We start from the raw sequence: 19,703 nt of genomic DNA on the forward strand, positions 1-19,703 counted from the left end.
ACTGACACATAGTTCATGCTGTGCATCTGTGCAGTGGCTTGTTAAAAATATTTTCTATTCAGGTAGATTTATCTTTGTGTTTTTCTTAAACTAATTTCTCCTCCAAATTGCTGGTATCGTCTTTAACATCCGAAGAAAGGTGGGAAACAAAGAAAGTAGCTATATCCCAAGAGAGTTCTTTCAGACACAAGATGTTAAACTGCTTTTTGATCAGCTGCTTGTAGAAATGTACATTAAACTGTAAACTATGGTTCTTCTTGTAACCGCCTAATGATCCTATCAGTCACAGACTAATTGCCTCTACCCCTTTCTAAATTCTGGTGTGTTGAAAAAGCCAAAGTCACATTCTGATCCTGTTAATCACATTCAGCTTTGAAGACTATGTAGTGCCTGTGTGTTAATTCAACTTCTCTCCTTGGTAATTTGTTTGATTGCCTGTTACTTGCAATCTGCACTAACTGAATAAATGTGTTGCGCATCCTGATGGGAAGTGATGACTTGTGTTTAAACTATTTTAATGCAGATGTTTTGCCTAGAAATTGAAGTAAATTCTTCTCACCTTTCTGCTCTAAAATACTTTAAATGGAGCAAATTAAAAGCCAGGGTGTTAACCCTTTGCTTAAGGTAATAAAGCAACAGAGTAAAAGCTGCATTTCTTCAGTGCTAGGTTAATGGCAATCTTTATTGACTTCTTCTCAGCTTATGAAAAAATAAGTAAATAAGATACTAAATAAGTAAATAAGATACTAAATTATTAGAAGGAGATGCTGATGCTATATCCATTTTTTTTTACCTCCATCTCCACCAATATGTATCGTTTGTATTGTCAAAACCTGGAACAGACTCTTTGTATTCATTACTTTTTGTTTTAGTTTTTTAAAACATGATACACTATACAATAAACACATATTCTACATAGTGCTATGTTAGTCTTTGAGAAAAGACTGAACATATGCCAAATACACCTTTCAACTTCCCACATATTTTTCTGAAGAGTACAAAGCCACTGGATATGTTATATAAGCACAGAACGGTTGCTAGCAGGATATTTTTATTAACAGTGGATCTGTGTGATAATAAAGATTTATTGTGATTTTTTCTTTGAAATGTTCTGAATTTTACTGAGATTTTTTTCTCCCTGTTCTGAATTTCTATAAGAAACACTCTGAGTGTTGTGGCAATGTTAAATATTTGTGGAATTCTTTCAGATTACTTTCAACATTTTAAAAATAAACAATTTTTATTGAGGCATTTTTTCAACTTAATAGGAGTAACATTAACTTTTAGTATAATAAGTAACCATTACTAAAAAGAGGCTACACTTGGAAAATGCTAATGATAAAATTATTTATAAAGAGAATATAAAGTCGACTCTGAAATGTTTGGTTCAAATATTGCCTGGAAGACCAGACAAATTAGTGATCCCTTACCAGATCAGCTTTTTTGAAAATAACACTGTTCATTTAGAATCCGAAATATTTGGAAGCAAGGTCTGACAACCCAGTGTTCATTAATTCATGAAAGATTTATAGTAATTAAGTGTTCATTTCCCCAAAGCCTATTTAGGCTATGGAAGCAAGATGCCCTGAGCTCCTTACAGAAGTAAAGCAGTCAATGAAAGCACCTAAAGCAGACTCCTGCTCTGAGTCCCACTCTGGAAGACGAGAAGAGTTTTACCTGTCATGGATGCATCCCTCACACTCTGGGGTGCTTCTCTGAGCAACACTTCTGCTATCACATGGCAATAAATAAGTTTATTCTGGTAGAACCAAAACTCTTGGACCACCTGCGAACAATTACATTTTCCACTTACTGTTGTAGTATTACAGTATTGAAGCTTACATGCAATTCCTTTCCTTAAAAAGATATGCTATTTGTTATTTGCTACCTGTCTTCAAATACTGGGGCAAGGGTCTCCAGGCTTGCTTTTCTCTTTGCTAGAAAGAGTGATTTTTCTTCTTTTTTCCCTATAAATGTACACTTCCCATGTTTCCTATATAGCCCAAACTGTATCGTCCATCTTTCAAAGGCATCTGCATGGACTAGCTGAGTTCTTATGCTTATTTATTTTTCCTTCTCTTCTCATGATTGATTTCTTATGCTTTTTATCACATCTGTTCTTCTGTCTTGCCTTACATTCCAGTTAAATTTCGTTTTGTCAGGGGACTTAACTTCCCAAAATCACCAGATTGCATCTCCAACATTTGATCAGCCAGAGATTTTTTATTTCTTCACCTTCTCCTTTTAATTTTTTGCTATAAAAATGTATCACTCATCTTCTCACGGAGTTCAGGACTCCTCTCATTTTACTGTAATATTTTTACTGTTAGTCTGCCTTGCCTGATTTAATGGACAATATTAAAAATGTCGACTGTTTCACAGCCATTTATTTTTTGAAATAAATCTACCTTTTCTTTTTTTTATTTTTTTATTTTTTTACTGTCTTGCTGCATTGCTGGAGGACACTGAATAAAGCTTCAATTTTAACTTCACGTTTCAAGAAAATGTCAGTTTTTATAGGGAATTCTGTTCCTCCATTCCTCCTCTAAAAATATGTTATTAGGTCAGTTTACTTCTGTTATTGCATTCTGTTTCTTGATCATTTTAATTTAAGGCATCTGCCCTCCCCCCCAAAAAAAAGGCTTAAAGAGGGAAGAAGAGTTCATCAGAAAAAGAAATGTGATAGTAAATGTTTTAAAAAACTTAGTAAAGTGCAGACTTTGTTGCTGCAAAGGAAATGGAAAGGCACTTGGGAAATCAACCACAAGTGTATTGAATTGTGATTATTAGGAGAACATGGGAAGTTTTTTAGCTAAAAAGCATTTGGAGTGGAGAGTGCTATTTTGTTAAGACCATGTATGGCACCTGTGCAATCGAAAGTGGTACGGAGATTTGGCCCGTTGTGCCATTAGGTGGTATAAACAGTTCACAGACAGAAAACACAAGTAAATAGACTCGGCACTTGGAGAAGGAAACTCATTGTCTGTGGTGCCAGCATACAATGGGCACAGTTGCGAAGCAGTGCAAAGCCACTTCACCATGCACTAAGGAGCTTCTTTACAGCCCTAGGTTTGCCTGCCTGCATCCAAGAATTGTCTGTGAAGAATATGTGACGTGCTGCAACATTTTGATTTGGTGTAGTGTAAAGTCAGACTGCAAACAGAAACTGTTCTAATTACATTCTCTCCTGTGTTTTATTTCTGTATGGTTTTGATTTGTTTAGATTGATCTGCTTGTCCCTACAAAAATCACTGGCATAATTACCCAAGGAGCTAAAGATTTTGGTCACGTCCAATTTGTTGGGTCCTACAAGCTGGCTTACAGTAACGATGGAGAGCACTGGATCATATACCAAGACGAAAAACAAAAGAAGGATAAGGTAAAACAAAGAGAAAATTGATATTTTGGTTGCGTTTACAGAGAACTAGATCTGTAGTAACTCCAGTACCAGAATTCCGTAGATTACTGCATGCTGCCTGCTTTATGGGGTTCCATGTGCACAGGATCCCACAGATAAAAGTCAAGGTGAATAAAAAGAGTCATATAACACAATGGCAGTGCAGTAACATCATACTGATCAGTGCAATTCGCCTGATTTAACACTGTTAAATATGGGGCATAAAACTTTACAGTTCTCCATTTATTGTAATTATTTCTTCCTTTACCTTTAAAGGAGAAGGTACATAAATAGTGGTTGATTTGTATATTCAAAAGCGGTGTCTCAGTGCATATTTTGATAAGTATGCTCTATTTTCTGTTGTTTTCTGTATAGTACATCTTTAGTGTACCTCATTGCCTCGTGATTTTGGATTGATATTTTTTCCCTAAAAATTAATCACTAGGGCCTCAAATATGCAGTGGAAAGATTATTTTATATTACACTAATAAATTAATACAAACCATAAAAACTTTCACAAGTTCCTCTGCAAATGTTTAATGAGAGATGTAGAGAACATACAGGTTTGCTGATTGATTTACCTGGAAGCATTTAGCTTGTTTCTTGTTATTCAGGATATTATTCATTATACCTTTCCTCTAAACTGTAAAACACTTTTATACTACAAGTGCCTGAGTTCCTAATATCATCTGTTAAAGAAGAAGTAACAGCATATGCATTGCTTAAGGGAAATGTTGGGCAAGCTGACAGAATGTGAATTATTTATTAAATATTTTAATGGTATTATGTCTGATTGAAACAAAAGATACATTAATAAATATACCAGATGGCTGATGTATCTGATAATATATGTTTCAGTTTTGGTAGTTTTAACATCTGTATTCAGGTTGATAAATATTCCCACTTGTACTTAGGGTTTTTTTAGAATAAATAAAAATTCTTCAGATATGTCAATTCAATAATTTTCTTGAAGTAATGAGAAAGCTTTCTGTACGTATTTTTATATGTTGAATGAGTACAAGTAGATCTGTTGGTGAGGAGTTAGACAATGGCATCTCTTGAATTTAACAGATTTTAAAAGAGTGATTAAATGTAATCCCATTTATTAGGTGAAGGCGTCCTATATTATTGATTAAATATGTACATAACTCTATGCGTGTCTCCATAGACATGTTACATTTGCAAGATTCTTATCCAAAGATAACACTGTAAGCTCCCGCTGTTGGCAGTTGACTGTAGTTTCACCCTGCACTGAGATTTTCCCCATTAAATGATAAAGGATTTTAGGTAGGGAAAACAAATCAGTTGGTTTAGTCATCCAACTGAAAAAGTCTTGACACCAATGATTATGGATGTGTCTAGTATAATTTGTTGTCAGATAAAAGTTGGAAACAAACATTTCTCCTTTCACAGACATACCAAAAATGCATTTAGTAGAAATGACAGATAGTCACTTAAGTACTTTATGCACATTCCATTTCAAATCTCTGGCATTTGAAAGCAGAAGCAAAAGTTCTGCTGTGAAAGAAATGTCTTCCCCAAGCCAAACTTCTATTAGCGAACTGTTGTATTCATTTTACTGAAAAAACTAAGGTGTTCAAGTCTGCAACAAGAAACACTGTAACAGTCACAGTCAAATCTAAAGGCAAATGCACTCTCACTTAACAGCACTTTTCCAGTCTACTTTTGTTTATAACATTTTCCAAGGCAATTAAATTCTTTTTGCTTTCATCATCAGCTGGGTTAATTGCTATATGCATAGTCCATTAGGAACAATGGAAAACTTTTAATCATTGTCTTATTATAATATCTCACATCCCATATTAATTAACATCCCTAAGAATAAAATAGATGCATCTTATTATGATTCTTTTAACAAATGAAGAGCAATTAAAAGCAGAATGTGATCAAAGACATTTAGCTGGAAATTAGAAGTTATAACTTCCGAATTTAAATTTGCACAAAATAAATAATTAGGATCATTTGATATGACTTAGACCTCAGTTTTCGGTACACAAACATTAATCTAAAATACCTTTACTACTTTAATTTTTTTTCCATATGACAAAACTCTGGAAAAGGCAAAAGTCTGATGACAGTCTGATATTCTAGGAACCTTAGCTGTTGGTCAGTGAACTTGGCATCACTTTATAGGAGGTAGGACTGGAAAGGATCTCGAAACAGCATCTAGAGATGTGCCTCTTGATGTATGAAGAGATCATGCTCCTCTCTTTCCATCCACTCTGAGGTCTTCTCAGCAGAAAATGGGAACAACTCCAAGTCCCTTCCTACCACCCTAGGAGTAGATGCAAAGAGTCCATTGTTAGAACTAAGGCTTAATTCATTCACTTGTCCTTCACTGTATACAATGCTCATATACTGCAACATTCTCCATCAGATTACTGTTTAATATATTCATAGAAACAGCTATTGATAAAAAATCTACAATATAAGCAGCTTATTCCAGTGTTTAAATGTCCTTAAAAGTGGAAAGATTGCTTATCCTCCTCCCTGCAGTACACCTGTGCTGTCCTCAGAGGACACCAAAACCTCATTTTATCTTCCTCTTTTCAGAAAAGGCAGTTTGTTTTGGTTGAAACATGTTAACTTATTTTTTCTCACTTTCTTTTTGGAGAAAAAAATAATCTTGATCCTCTCAGTCATTTCTCAAAAGATACGTTTTCTCAACCTCAGATCATTCTGCTTGGATGAGTGCTTCCTGAAGTGTAGTTTCCCAAACTTGTTGCAGTGTTTCAATCTTTAGAGCAGAACTACTGCCTACTCCATCATTCTCTGTATTGTACCTGTAACATTGGTTATGGTATCCTAAGGTTTGTCTTGCTACCCCTAGTTGTTAAATTGCAATATTAATCTTCTGCATATCTCTTCAACTCTCTCCATTCTGAATTTTGATACCCCATTTCAAAATGTAAACAGCATGGCCACATCTGCATTTTTAACAGGCAAATCTATCTCCATCATTGGTTTCATGCTTGAGAAAACGTGAATTGCAGTTGGCCAGTTGGCATGGGGCATCACACAGTAAAACCTTCCAGTTTGACACCAAACCTTTCACTTCTCCAGCTAGATATGTTTTGATGCACTGTGCTCTGATGGGATTTGCCCAGCAGATGTCTATAGTACCAGAAATACTGTGTGCAAACAAAATGAATAAAAAGTGATGCCATGCCTTATCTATGGGGAGCAGAAGCAGAATGACATAATTGGTCCTGCCCGATATTAACATCTTGCACAGGATCTACAACAATTTCCTTAGCTTAAGTCAAGATACAAGATTTGGTCCAGAATGCAAGAACGCTGTAGAAGAAACTGTTTTTTCACAAAAAAAAAAAAAAAGAGGAATTTCCATGAAATGTTTCTTCTGTGGCCTGGAGAACGGAAGTGAAAATATCATAAATACTGACAACTATAACAGCATTAAATATAAATTATTCATAATTTACTCTCATTCAGTATTAACTGAACATCTTGATTTCATCTATGAAGGACAGATTATATAGGTTTCTTATTTCCTCTGCAGGTGATTTACTCATCCTGTACTCATCCTGTGATCTTTGTCCAATCATCCAATAATTTAGGACAGAGATGGTTCCACAAACTTTCAGGGAAAGGAATACAGAATAAAAGAAAAGTATCTCCTTTTAAAGACCTGACAAAATATTTCAATTTTATATTCTAGAAAAGCAAAGATGAAAATATTTTCAAAGATGAAAAATTTCTGTCTCAGACAGAAATTATGGAGATTCATAGGCTCATAATAATGGTTTGTGAATTGATATTGTAACTTTAAAGCACATTGAAGTAAGAGCTGAGAGTTTAATCCTGTCTGATGCGGAACATCAGCAGTTTACAGGACAAATTCAAATGCAACAGCGGATCTCAGCGATTTGCTGAAGCTTTTTACTGCTGCCTCTTAATCATTTGTAGAGTTATTTTACAAAGGAAAGAAGAAATAGTGTGTACTGTATGCAGCCTGTATCTTTGATCAATCCGCAACAAGTTAGTTGTTTCAAGCAGAAGGAAATAAGGTGTTCAGCTTTCTTCTTTGCCCCAGTTCAAATGGAAAAGCTGTTCCAAGAACAGTGGTTCCTGCAGCTCCTGTTTGGCTTCTGCTATTTTAACAGCAGTCATTTGAGTTCACATATGTGCTGAGGAAAAAAAATTAAAAAAAGAGTATGTCTTTAAAAAAATGAATCCCTTTTCACTCATTTTAAATAGTTTAAATAGTTGCCTGGAGAAGGTGAAAGTTTTTCCTGTTGTCTTCAAGAAGCAAAATAAATTACATTGCAGGCTGGCAAGCAGGAAGAAAATATATTTTAGCAAAACAACCAATGCTAATAGCTATCTTGTTTTTCTCAACTAGAGGTCAGTAGCTCACTATGCCTCCAAAGCCAAGGACATGGAAACCAAGTTTGACCTTTGTTTTTAATCACACTCCACAAATGATTTATAAATTGCACAGCCTGCTGTAGATAACGCAAGGCCAGCTGCAGTGTCAAATGGCATTTTAGAGGCTGTTTTTTGAAAAAAGATGGAAAGATTTGAATGTAGCCTAAAGGAGTCCAGCAGTCTGCAGCACCATCGGTCATTATTAGCCATCAGCAGTGCAATTAACTGCAGGTAGAGAATGTTCAGTATGCAAATGGATGCTGGGTTTGTGCACAAAATTATTAACTAATTATAAGTTATAAGCTTTACACATCTAGTTAATTGTCATAGCAACAGAAGATAAGAAACTATTTGTAAATAAAAAGATCGTGTTAGATTAAACATCTTTCTGCTAGATTTGTTAATAAGTTTTCTTTATGGTGTTCTATTATTATAATATCTGCTTTACATTGATAGATTGGTTCCTACATATAGCCTACGTGCTTGGCACAGTTAGTAATACTTTTTAGTGATTTTTTCATGTAATATTAATAACAATATTTATTAATAATAATTATTTAATACTTTTATTTAAAAATAATGTTTAGGGCTTAAGGGGGGATGGGAGTCAGCTCTTCGCTGGTTTTGAGTGATCTCTACTACTTTCGTCTAATCTAAGATGATCTATATCAGATGAAGATGTAGCTACACTCCTAGGCTGTGCCTCCTGCACGTGTCCCTTTCCCTCGTACAACCCTTAAGAGCTGAAGGAAGACAGCATAATCATTTTAACAGTGTCTAACCTGAATTTCTATGAGTATTTCTGGAGGGAGATTGGTCTTCAAAGTATTTCTTCTTTTGCCTGCCTTTGAACCTTTTGTATCATAAAGTACTAATAAACAATGTACAGTGGAGTAAATTCCCATTTTAGTAGCATCAGTAGATGGATCAAGGGGAAAAAATCTTTGTGTCACAAGTTTAAAGGTTTTATGTGCCTGGTACCTATTCTGAACTTTAAAAAAATAGTAAAAATTGTGAAATAGATATTTCTTATTCACGTATCACAAAGAGAAAAAAACAGTCCTTTTCCTGACTCTGGACTCTTTTGCATAGCTATCCCAGCCAACCAACTCTTGACTTTTCAGTCAATAGTGAATAGGAATAAAAAACCAAAATGTTTCTAGAAGGAGGGAATGTAGCCATCAAAGATTGCTTTTCATGCAGGTTTCTTTAAGATTTGAAATAAACAATGCCCCCTTTATTTGCCCTTCTACCAAGATGTTCTGCATGGATGCAGACTCCAAGCAGAAGCCAAGTAAAGCTGTTCTTTTGAAATAATCTGCCTCTAATAAGAGCAGGATTAACTGCTCCATGAAATACAGTACTTCAAATATTCTGCTCAGAATAAAAATATGGTTAAGCTACGGCAAACTACATAGTGGCTCCACCTCTGAGGCATGAAAACTAAAGTCTCAGCTTTCAGCCATTATCATAAATACCAGGAACCTATAATACTCAAGCTGATACAAACTTCTCGTGAAATTTAAGTTTCTGCAGAACATGAGATCCGGAAAGAATCTCTGTTGAGATAATTCTTATCCTTCTTGAACATCCATTGAGGAAGCACTGCAAACAATGTTTCCAAATGCAGCCCCACGATGTGCCCTGAAACCTCTTTTTCAGTTCTACATTTGGAGCAAAGCAAATATCACTTGTAGTAAATTCCACTTATCCCAAGTTAACCTTCTTCAGATATTTCTTCTAATTTATCCTGTCATAAGCATTTAATAATTTTCTTTTTAAAATATTATTCTATTTACATTGGTCTTATTCAGGTTTGCTGCTTATGCCACAAAATACGTAGTTCTATTGTAAAATCTTAGTGACTGCCTGAAGGCAAGACAAGAAAATTGCTTGTTGGACACAATTATAAACGAGACTTTATATTTCAGAAATCTTTTTGCAGAGAATATCAGTATGTATTTTCAAGGTTTTAGTCCTCTTCTGCATCAACTGACTGTAAAGTAAGTTAGAATACTTAAAACAGCACCCATTTTCTACTTTTTGGTTTTAATAGAGTCCACTTTTACCAACACATACGCCGTGGAACATGGGAACTGCTGGGCTGGGTGAGGCTATAGCTCTGTCTAAGGGAGGGAACGTGCTATAGCAGATGAGTAGAGAAATTAAAGAGCATAGGGCTGTCATTCTTCCCTAGTGTACCTTCACAGCTTCCAACTTTCTTCTCTCTGCGTTTTTAATAGTCCCGACTGATTTCACCCCCTAATGATTTATCTGGTGTTTAACAGTTGCTAAAGGCTGTGGAAACTTTGCTAGAATTTAATTATGTGATATGTGGGGAGCCATGACCTTTAGGTGGCTCAGGGCAAACCTACTATCATTCCTTGTGCCCTTGTCAGTCTGATAAGGGGACAGTGCAATACTGCCCACTATTGATTTTCTCAATGCCAGATAAGGTTTTATAGATATCTATCATACCTCCTTTCAGGCTGAGGGGACTTAGTCCATTTATAATTTGCAAAAGGACATTCTCCTGTGCTTCTGTTCATCTTGCCACTTCACAATCTGTATTTGCTGCTTGAGATAAGGCAGGACCACATCTGCACCCACCTAGGACTGTAAATGAAGATCTGCACTGTCTTTATGTGGTGATACATTAATAACTTACACTCTGTTCTTTATTTCTTGGCCATTGATCAACATTTTTGTCATTGAACAATTTTTTTCAACTAAAAAACCACATAGAACTATGTGTCATAACTCCAGCATCAGCTTCTGAATTCTAATAAATTATTACAGTCTTCAGAGGTGTTGTATACTGAAACAAACTTCTCAGAAAGAAATGTGAAGAGTGAACATTTAGGGGATGAGGCTATTGGCTCTTCAAGAGCTTTTAATTGCTTAGTGGTTCATTTAGTACTCAGTGTTTGGGCATAAAGCAACAGATATTTAGAGACTGATAAGTCAGATGGTTTTGTCCTTCATCCTTCCTGTTCTTTCCAAGTTTATTGACTCCATTAGTGAACTTAGGCTAGAGAAAAATGAAAAGTGACAAAGAATATATTTTCCCTGTAAGAATTTTGCTATGGATCCATAGCAATAGAAGTCCAGTAAATTTACTCTTCGAACATTATTTTTCATGCAGGGCACATTTGTGGATGCTGACAAAGCTTCCCTCACTTTCTGGTAAATTTATTTCTGTAAAATCCTTTTCCTAATCTAGGACTTTTAGTTAATTTCTTGAAACCAGATCTTGAATTTTGAGGGAAGATGAATTTCAGATTTACATAAATTAACCTCTGAAACAGATAAGCTTGACTTCAAGAGCTAATGAAATCATGTATGAGTTAGAAATAAAATTTAATTATTGTTTTCCTGCTCTAAGTAAATATGTATAATCCTACATTGTTCAACTGTATTTGTTGCTTCGTTTGCCTCATATACTTTTATTTACTTTGCATACCTATATGCAGATACAAATATTGGGACTATAAATGCTTTCTTCTCGTAAACACTATTTTTTTTTTCTAAGCCTTTATTTAAATGTTATCTCTGAAATTTATCTTCCTTAAGGAAAACAAGATACAGGGTAAAGGAATTTTTTCCAGTAGCTCTACCTCAAGAATTGGTTGCAGTTCTGCATTGCTTAAAATCTGGCTTGGTGAAAAATGTCAACAGATATATTGCATGCATGCGCAAGAAGTGAAATGGGAAAACATTTCTTTTAAGCTTTTGTAACTGCATATTTTACACAGGGGCATGCCTCTCTGTACCTTTGATAATCAGCTTACTGACTTTTATTGTATGCTACATTGGAATTTAAATTCAGATACAAACTTGTTAACCCAAGCTCCAACTGATTTATGTAACCTACACTGTACTTGGGCAACAATTTTTCCTATGGTAAAAGTACTTTTTCCTTTGACTTACAACACTGATGTTTCTGTTGTCAGTCTGTCTGCAGTTTTATCCATCTATCTTAACTCCTAGGTGCTTTCATGCTCCCTCCTCTGTGCTAGTGAGATGCCAGGTGAGAAGGGAAATTTATCACTTGTGAAAGAGCATCACTTGTAGAGGATACACGTTTCATTTGAGATGCCAAATTGATAACACTCAAGAGAAGCTTTTGAAAGCCAAAGAAAAAGTGCAGCATAGAGTCTAAAAAGTGAAGATTTTTCACATAATGCTGTGTAAATATGCCACAAAAGAACCAATTTCAGGGATAGAATAGAAGATCAGTCTCTTCTGAGTTCAACCTCTGACATTTTTCATAAAAAATTTCAGGAAAACTTGTCATTCTGCACTAATTTCAGTCACGTAAGCACTTCTTCCCAAGGTCTGTATTCCTTCTCTTCATGATGCAAATGAAACTCATTCATTTCAAGTTGAAAAGCCATCAAGTACAGTTTTTACAAATGAAAAGTGAATTGCCTGACATTTGAAGAGAATGAACATTTCCCATAAAAACTGAAAATATCCCGGGAGAATAATCTGATCATTTTGCCAAAATGTTGTGCTGTGGCCTTTGAATTTAAATAGAGACTGCCGGGGGAAAATCTGGCCTTGTTTTAACACAGAAGTCTGAGAACTCACTTAAATATTGGTTAACCTACACTGGTAGAATAAACATAGACTCATGGAATCACAGAATTATAGAATCATAGAATGGTTTGGGTTGGAGGGGACCTTAAAGATCATCTAGTTCCAAACCTCCTGCAATGGGCAGGGACACATCCCCCTAGATGAGGCTGCCCAAGGCCCCATCCAACCTGGCCTTGAGCACCTCCAGGAATGGGGCACCTGCAGCTTCCCTGGACAACCTGTGCCAGTGCCTCACCATCCTCATAGTGAAGAAATTCTTGCTTATGTCTGGCCTAAATTTGCCCCTCTCCAGTTTATACCCATTGCCCCTCGTCCTACCACTACAAGCCTTTGTAAAAAGTTCCTCCCCAGCTTTTTTGTGGCCCCTTCTGGTACTGGAAGGTCACTATAAGGTCTCCTTGGAGCCTTCTCTTCTCCAGGCTGACCAAGCCCAACTCTCTCAGCCTGTCCTCATATGAGAGGTGGTTCAGCCTTCCGATCATCTTTGTAGCCCTCCTCTGGACCCGTTCCACAGTTCCATCTCCTTCTTATGCTGAGGATTCCAGAATTGGACACAGTACTCCAGATGAGGTCTCACAAGAGAGGAACAAAGGGGCATAATCCCCTCCCTCAACCTGCTGGCCACTCTTCTTTTGATCCAGCCCGGGGCATGGTTGGCCTTCTGGGCTGTGAGTGCACGTTGCCAGCTCATGTTGAGGTTCTCATCAACCAGCACACCCAAGTCCTTCTCTGCAGGGCTGCTCTCAATCACATCAGGCCCTATCCTGTATTGAAACTGGGAATTGCCCTGACCCTTGCACTTGGCCTGTTGAACCTCATGAGGTTCTCACAGTCCCACTTCTCCAGCCTGTCCAGGTCCCTCTGGATAACATCCCGTCCTTCTGGCATGGCACCTGCACCACTCGGCTTGGTCTCATCTGCAAACTTGCTGAGAGTGCACTCAGCCTCACTGTCAATATCATTGATGAAGATATTAAACAGCGCTTGTCCCAGTACGTATTGCTGAGGGACACCACTTGTCACAGATCTCCACCTGGACATCGAGCAGTTGACCACTACTCTTTGAATATGACCATCCAAACAGTTTCTTATCCACTGAACAGTCCACCTGTCAAATCCAAATCTTTCCAATTTAGAGAGAAGGATGTTGTGGGGGACCACGTCAAAGACTTTACAGAAGTCTAGATAGTTCACATCCATTGGTTTTCCTGTGTCCACTGCTGCAGTTACAGCATCATAGAAAGCCACTAACATCATAACATGCATTTTTCCATGCTAGGATTTTTTAATTTGGTCACAAGCCAATGCCTGTAAATAATATGCTGACTTTTGTTTGACAGAAGATAGTATACTTAATAATCACTGACTTTACAAGGGTTTATATAGTTGCATCCAAGCTGCATTAGTAAGTGTTACAATAAAAATTCTTCTTAACTTTAATTATTAATGTTATTTTGTTGGAAACAATAACAAGATCTCTTGGGATTAATTTGACATAATACAAATGCCAAATAAAAAGACATTAAATTTGTTAAATGTTAATGATTTTTACGTAAATTTTAGAGCAAGGCCATAGGTGTTGACAGAACAGGAGATTAAGCTTTGAATCAAAGGCTAAATCTGCACCAGGGCTGAGCATGTCATGCTCTTACCCATCTGCACAATCCCTGGCATGCAATGAATCCCCAGGTCTTAACAAAGGCAGGTACAGTCTGCAGTATCAGTTGGACGGCCAGATGATCAAAATTCGTTATGGAGATCAGGGAGGTGCCCAGGGACATCAGGGTGTACCACAGCAGTTCTTTAAGACACATAGCCTTTAAATCTTCTTGTTATTTGCCCTCCAGGTATTCCAGGGAAATTTTGACAATGACACACACCGTAAGAACGTCATTGACCCTCCAATCTACGCCCGGCATATCCGCATCCTCCCGTGGTCGTGGTATGGCAGGATTACCCTGCGGTCAGAGCTGCTGGGCTGCACAGCAGAGGATTGAGGCAGATCTCCATTAAGCACCACAGCTCTCGGTGTAGCTACAAGTCCCTCCGTAGAAGAAACTGTGCAAAGCCTCTAGGATGCTGAGTGGGTTTTTCATTAAGTGCTCATTTTATGGTAGGCCGCTAACTGTCTTTCGCAGGGAGGTCTAAGCCTGCCCTTTAAATGATCCAATCCAATTTCGTCCTTGAAATCTGTTAGTGTTGTCCTTTCTACTGTGGAATTATCCTTCTATTTTTCCTTTGAGTTGTTCACACTAGTTGAAATGTGTTAGGGAAAAACAGCAGCATCCTTTTTACAAGGGAAGAGAAAGAGCATGACAAAGCTCATTTGCAGCTTTAGAAATATTAGGCTGACAAGTTCTCCATAAATCATACTGTCATCTTACTTGCAAAAAGTGATACTGCAGCTTTTAGCAATAAGTTTACTTGGGGATGACTGCATTATAGTAATTGTGCCTATCAAACACTGTCAGTATTTATGACATATATTTTGGAAGATACTCTGTGGTACTGTAAAACATAGTACCTGTGATATTATAAGCTACCTTTCATCACTTTCATCTGAACAGTAGTGTCCATGCACCTAAAGGGTTTTTGTAACTAACACCATTTTCCTTCTCTATTTTGCATGCTGTAGACGTGACCTCCATCTTTTCTGTTTAGTATCACTGCTAATGTTATTTTCCTTGGAAGAGGTGACCTGTTTGCACATGGAACAAAGTCTGCTCTCAGTATATTATGAAGTTAATGAATTTGCCAAAGTTTATTAATTCTGCTTGAGATGCGCTTTTTCAAGGATGCTGAGGTGAGACACTAGGGTACTTGTGACATCTCAAGTACCCACAAAGATAAGCAACACAGCGCATCAGAAATCCTGAGCCTGTTTCTTGACTTGCCTAGGAGTGAGGAAACAACCCTAGGTGAAGATGCCTGCCCAATTACTTCTTTAAGAAAACTCCTTAATTTCTGTGAGGAGGTAAATACAGGGTGGAGAAATTGGGTGCTCAAAGACACACTCCCTTACTGCCAGGAAACCCTTTTGGTAAGCTGTTCTTATAGTGGTGGTCACAGCCTTCCTCCCAGACATGAATGCAAAAGATGTCATAGGCATTCATCAAAGCTGGACCCTTGGCAGCCTCCACTCTGAACTATGTCTTTCCAGACATATGCCAGTGAGCCACATAATTTTTATCATTCCTCATTTACAGAAATGCCTCATGCACACTACACTATGTTGCTTTAAAATCCTAATATCCAGTAAGGACCCCAATTTAACAAGTAGATTATAGGAGGAAAAGTGGAGTAGTAGTCGAACATTCCTCCTGTGTCTTAATTTTCCCTGATTACAGGAAAATTAGTCCCGTAGTAGTACACTTCAGGTTTCCTTGGAATAAAGTGCTCTGTGGCTATGTTACAGTAGCACCTAAGTCTGAAAAAATCCTGGGACAAGGAGCTAGGGAATGTTTTATCTGTTATCTGAAGTCACAGCATTTGGGATTATTGCCACCTTTTTAATTGCATAACATGCTGATGTGGAGAGAGAAAGAGAGAGATACAGCTGCATGTTTTAGAAAATGTCACTGAACTTACTTTTTGTCACTGTTACATTTTCACCAAAACACTGTAGAATGAACCTGGGGCACTGCTTCCCAGGCAAACACCTAGTCGGCCCACAGTCTGCAAAGGGCAGAGTTTATTTTGGAAACAATATGGTTTGGATTTCAAAACCACATTTAATTACACATTCTCCACCACAGACAAAAAATATTATCCATTGAACTGTGAAAGACTCTAGAATAGCAGCCAGGAATTTTACATATAAGAATTGGGGATATATTGGTGGCGGTTTTCTGATAGTGTCACTTAAACTGTCACATTTTAAGAAACAGAATACCCTGCCTCTATAAAATGACTTAATCCTTAAACTGTATTTATACAAGTATTTATTTTATAAGGCTTAGTCATTTAAAGACTTCAAAAGAAGAGACTTGTAAAGGTAAAAGTATGTGCAAGAAATGTTGAGGTCCTGTGCAACACTGCTAAGTTTGTTCTTTATTTTTTACTTTGTGCTGCATAACAAAAGCCACTAGACTGTTACTGTCTTGTCTGTAACTGTGTTAACAGCATTCCTTAATGATGTATATATGGAGTGGTCTTCAAGCATAGTGAGTGGTTTTAAAGAGAAAGTCAATCACAATGGTACATGTAAAGAGCAAAACAAAACTGAGTAATGGAGGACAAGCGTAGTCCTGAATTACCTGCTGACTACATTTTGCACTTTAGGTTCTATCAGGAAAAAAAAAAAAAAAAAAAAAGGAGTAATATTTATATCTTCAGGTCACACACAATATTTAAAGGGGACCAAACCCATTTGCCTGTTGTGGGAGAGCAACTGACTTGGAATTTAATTAACGATACGAAGACTAGCATGTAGTTATTTCACTAGTTGACTGTACCCCAGAAATGGAAGGCCATTTCAGAGAACTCGAGTCTATAGTTTACCACTTTGTTTTAATGTTCTTTTGAAATATTTGTTGTGTTCTTAAGTATTTTTTTCATGCTATTAATCTTCTCCAGTTTCAGGTTTGGTTTTAAGTTAATGTTTCTTGGTTTGGTAATTTAATTGTTATTCACCTGCATATAAAAATAGTACTGTCATGATAGTTCACATTATTTTTATTTTGTATTAATTTAGAATTGAGTATTTTCATCCTTATGTACTGTGTCAGCTTTCATCTGTCAGCAGTCTTGACAACCTGCAAAGAGAGCTCCATACATTGTGATAACACTGTAATGATTCATAGAAGAATCATATATGTGATGTCCGTACAATTTCAAAGAACATACTGGGGCTTTTCTAATGATATTAATCCTTATCTACCAAGAAGCTTTCTTTAAATGGCATTGTGCAGCCATAGTAGCAAATTCTGCCCCTGGTGTTACTGTGTAAGTATAAAATAACTCTTGATTTCCTTGGAATGCTTCATACTTAACAAAACAGATGAAAATGGTCTAGAATTAAACTATTTACTTTTATTTTGTTTTCTTGTCTTGGTGAACAACATTGACATAAGGGTCAAACTATAAATTAACATTACTATACACTCCCAGTGAAAGCAACTGGCACCCCAAAACGAGAAATCAGTGCAGGACAGGATATGTCCTAGGAGGAGATTGATAAGGACTCTGAAATCATCCTTGACTTCTGTGTTAATTGTAACAATGACATTGAACAGGACTGAAAATGTTCTCCTAATTAAATTTTACCCTGAACCAGTTAAGTATTTGTAGGCAAACTTCACCTTTCTGTAGCTCTGTAATATGCTAACATTTATAGCCTAGGAAAAAAAAACACTGGCAGAAGGCTGTGTTTTGTCTGTGTTCTGTTAAGGGCTTATCACAACTGGCTCTGGGTTTCAGGTTGACTTTCTCTTTTGGAATTGCTGCATACAAATCAATGTCAGTTTTGAAGACTAAGGATACTAAATAAGTGTATCTTTGCTATACAACAAATATGAACTATAATATTCAGTGCTGGCTTCTGATGTGTCAGTAAGTACAGAAGTTATCTCAAACACAATGACCTTTGCAACCTTTCAAGCTGTGTAATATTCAAATGGTTTTGTATATACTTAAATCATGTAGAACTATGTAAAACCAGTATGACCTTGTCTAGTCTTCAAACTTAACAATAAAACTTTTGAAAAATTAGGTCACTTTTGAAGCACTTATATTGCAATACTTTGAAGGCGGTACAACTGATCTCAGCCTGACTGGCACCAAATGCGGAGCAGAGATACGATGTGGCATTTTCACGGATTCATTCACAAGGCTTTTGTGGTAGGTAAGTTTGTTACTGGGAAAATCAGCTGTGGTGCTGTATTCCCTTCAAGGTGTTCCTTTTGTTCTTTCAGTTAAAAAAAAGCAAAGGTTTGAATGAGTCTTAAATATTTTTCTATTTCTCTGTCAGAATGAGCATCAGAAATTTAAACTGACAATTTCATTTCCTTTAAGTCAATTTTATTGGAGTGTTTATCAGTCCTTACCGTCTATTCTTCATTCTTGCACAGGCAAACTAATTTCCAAAAAGATAAACAGGAGGGGCAGTGCTTCCTTGTGCCCTTGCCTATCTTCATGTTGTTTCCTCTATAGCCTACTTCCCAAAATTTCTTAGTCTAGTGATCTGTATCATTTCAGTTTCTGAAGAAGCCTAGAGGCTGAAGTGGTGCCTGGAAAAGCCATTCACTCCTGATTTGAAACAATGAGATTTTAAAAAAAAACATTTTGCGCATGGGAAATGGGAAATGGAAGTGAGTTACTCCTAACTGATGCAGAATAAGCCCATAGATGCACATACTTCTCTTTCACATCCTTTTCTGTTTGTCTTTTCACCAAAAATTGTGTCTTTAGAGATAAAATCCATCTACAAATATGCACTGATGGTAGGTACCTTGTCTGCCAAACATGCAGTCTGAACACTAACAGCCTATCAGCTTTCAACAGAAAAGGCGAAGAATTGGTGTAGGACTTTTTTCTAGTTATGTAATCTTATTCTACCAGTCATAAAAATGAGACTATAATGGTGCACACAAGGGTTACTTTTGGTGAACGATGGATGTATATCAGTCCTTCAATCATAAATTTCTGAAATTATATACATCTTGAATCTGTCCGACTTTTAATTATGAATTACAACTCTTTCATGAAATACAGGGCCTGCTTCTGAAGAAATGAAAAGTGATTTTTCCTCATTCTTCCTAATGTAGATCTCCAGGAACTTTATTGAAGACGATGAGAGAAAAATATGAGTATTTCTCTTCAGAACAGCAACTATTTCTCAATGTCTATCCTCCAATACTTGTTGGTAATAAGCTCAAGGCATTAATGTGCATATCAAGACTCTACATCATTATGAAATTACATGTAGTCTCTGATAATTCTGTGGTAAATACATCAACACTTTGTACCTCAGACTGAAATAACAGATGGTTAGTCTGTTCACTTAGTGATCGGTAAGTGACCTGTGATCACTTGCCTTTATAAAATAAAAGAGGACAAAATAAAAGATAATTTTACTCCTAAACCCTTTTTATTTTTGTCTTTTTAAATCTGCATGACTTTTTTTAATAGAGAAATACACTTTCATGCAGAAGACTGCTTTAGATTAAGAATATAAAACAAAAGGGAAGACCTGCATAAGTCTTTGTTGCATGGCTTTATAATTGCATTCATTGCAAATTATCTTCCAATGATACATATCACTATCAGCATTTGGGGAATAAATACATATATTTAA

The 19,703-nt window shown here is 36.6% G+C and overlaps 1 protein-coding gene across 1 annotated transcript in view; it reads left to right on the forward strand.

The window, feature by feature from the left end:
• The window catches only part of EDIL3 (EGF like repeats and discoidin domains 3), a 259,985-nt gene extending 241,867 nt beyond the window's left edge, over positions 1 to 18,118 (forward strand). The window contains exons 10-11 of the mRNA XM_054055095.1: positions 3,224 to 3,379; positions 14,257 to 18,118. Of these exons, the coding sequence (XP_053911070.1) occupies positions 3,224 to 3,379; positions 14,257 to 14,406 (306 nt within the window). The 3' untranslated portion in view covers positions 14,407 to 18,118. The remainder of the gene's footprint in view (positions 1 to 3,223; positions 3,380 to 14,256) is intronic.
• The last annotated feature ends 1,585 nt before the right edge of the window (positions 18,119 to 19,703 follow it).

This window comes from Cuculus canorus, chromosome Z (assembly GCF_017976375.1).
Source record: "Cuculus canorus isolate bCucCan1 chromosome Z, bCucCan1.pri, whole genome shotgun sequence".
NCBI lineage: Eukaryota > Metazoa > Chordata > Aves > Cuculiformes > Cuculidae > Cuculus > Cuculus canorus.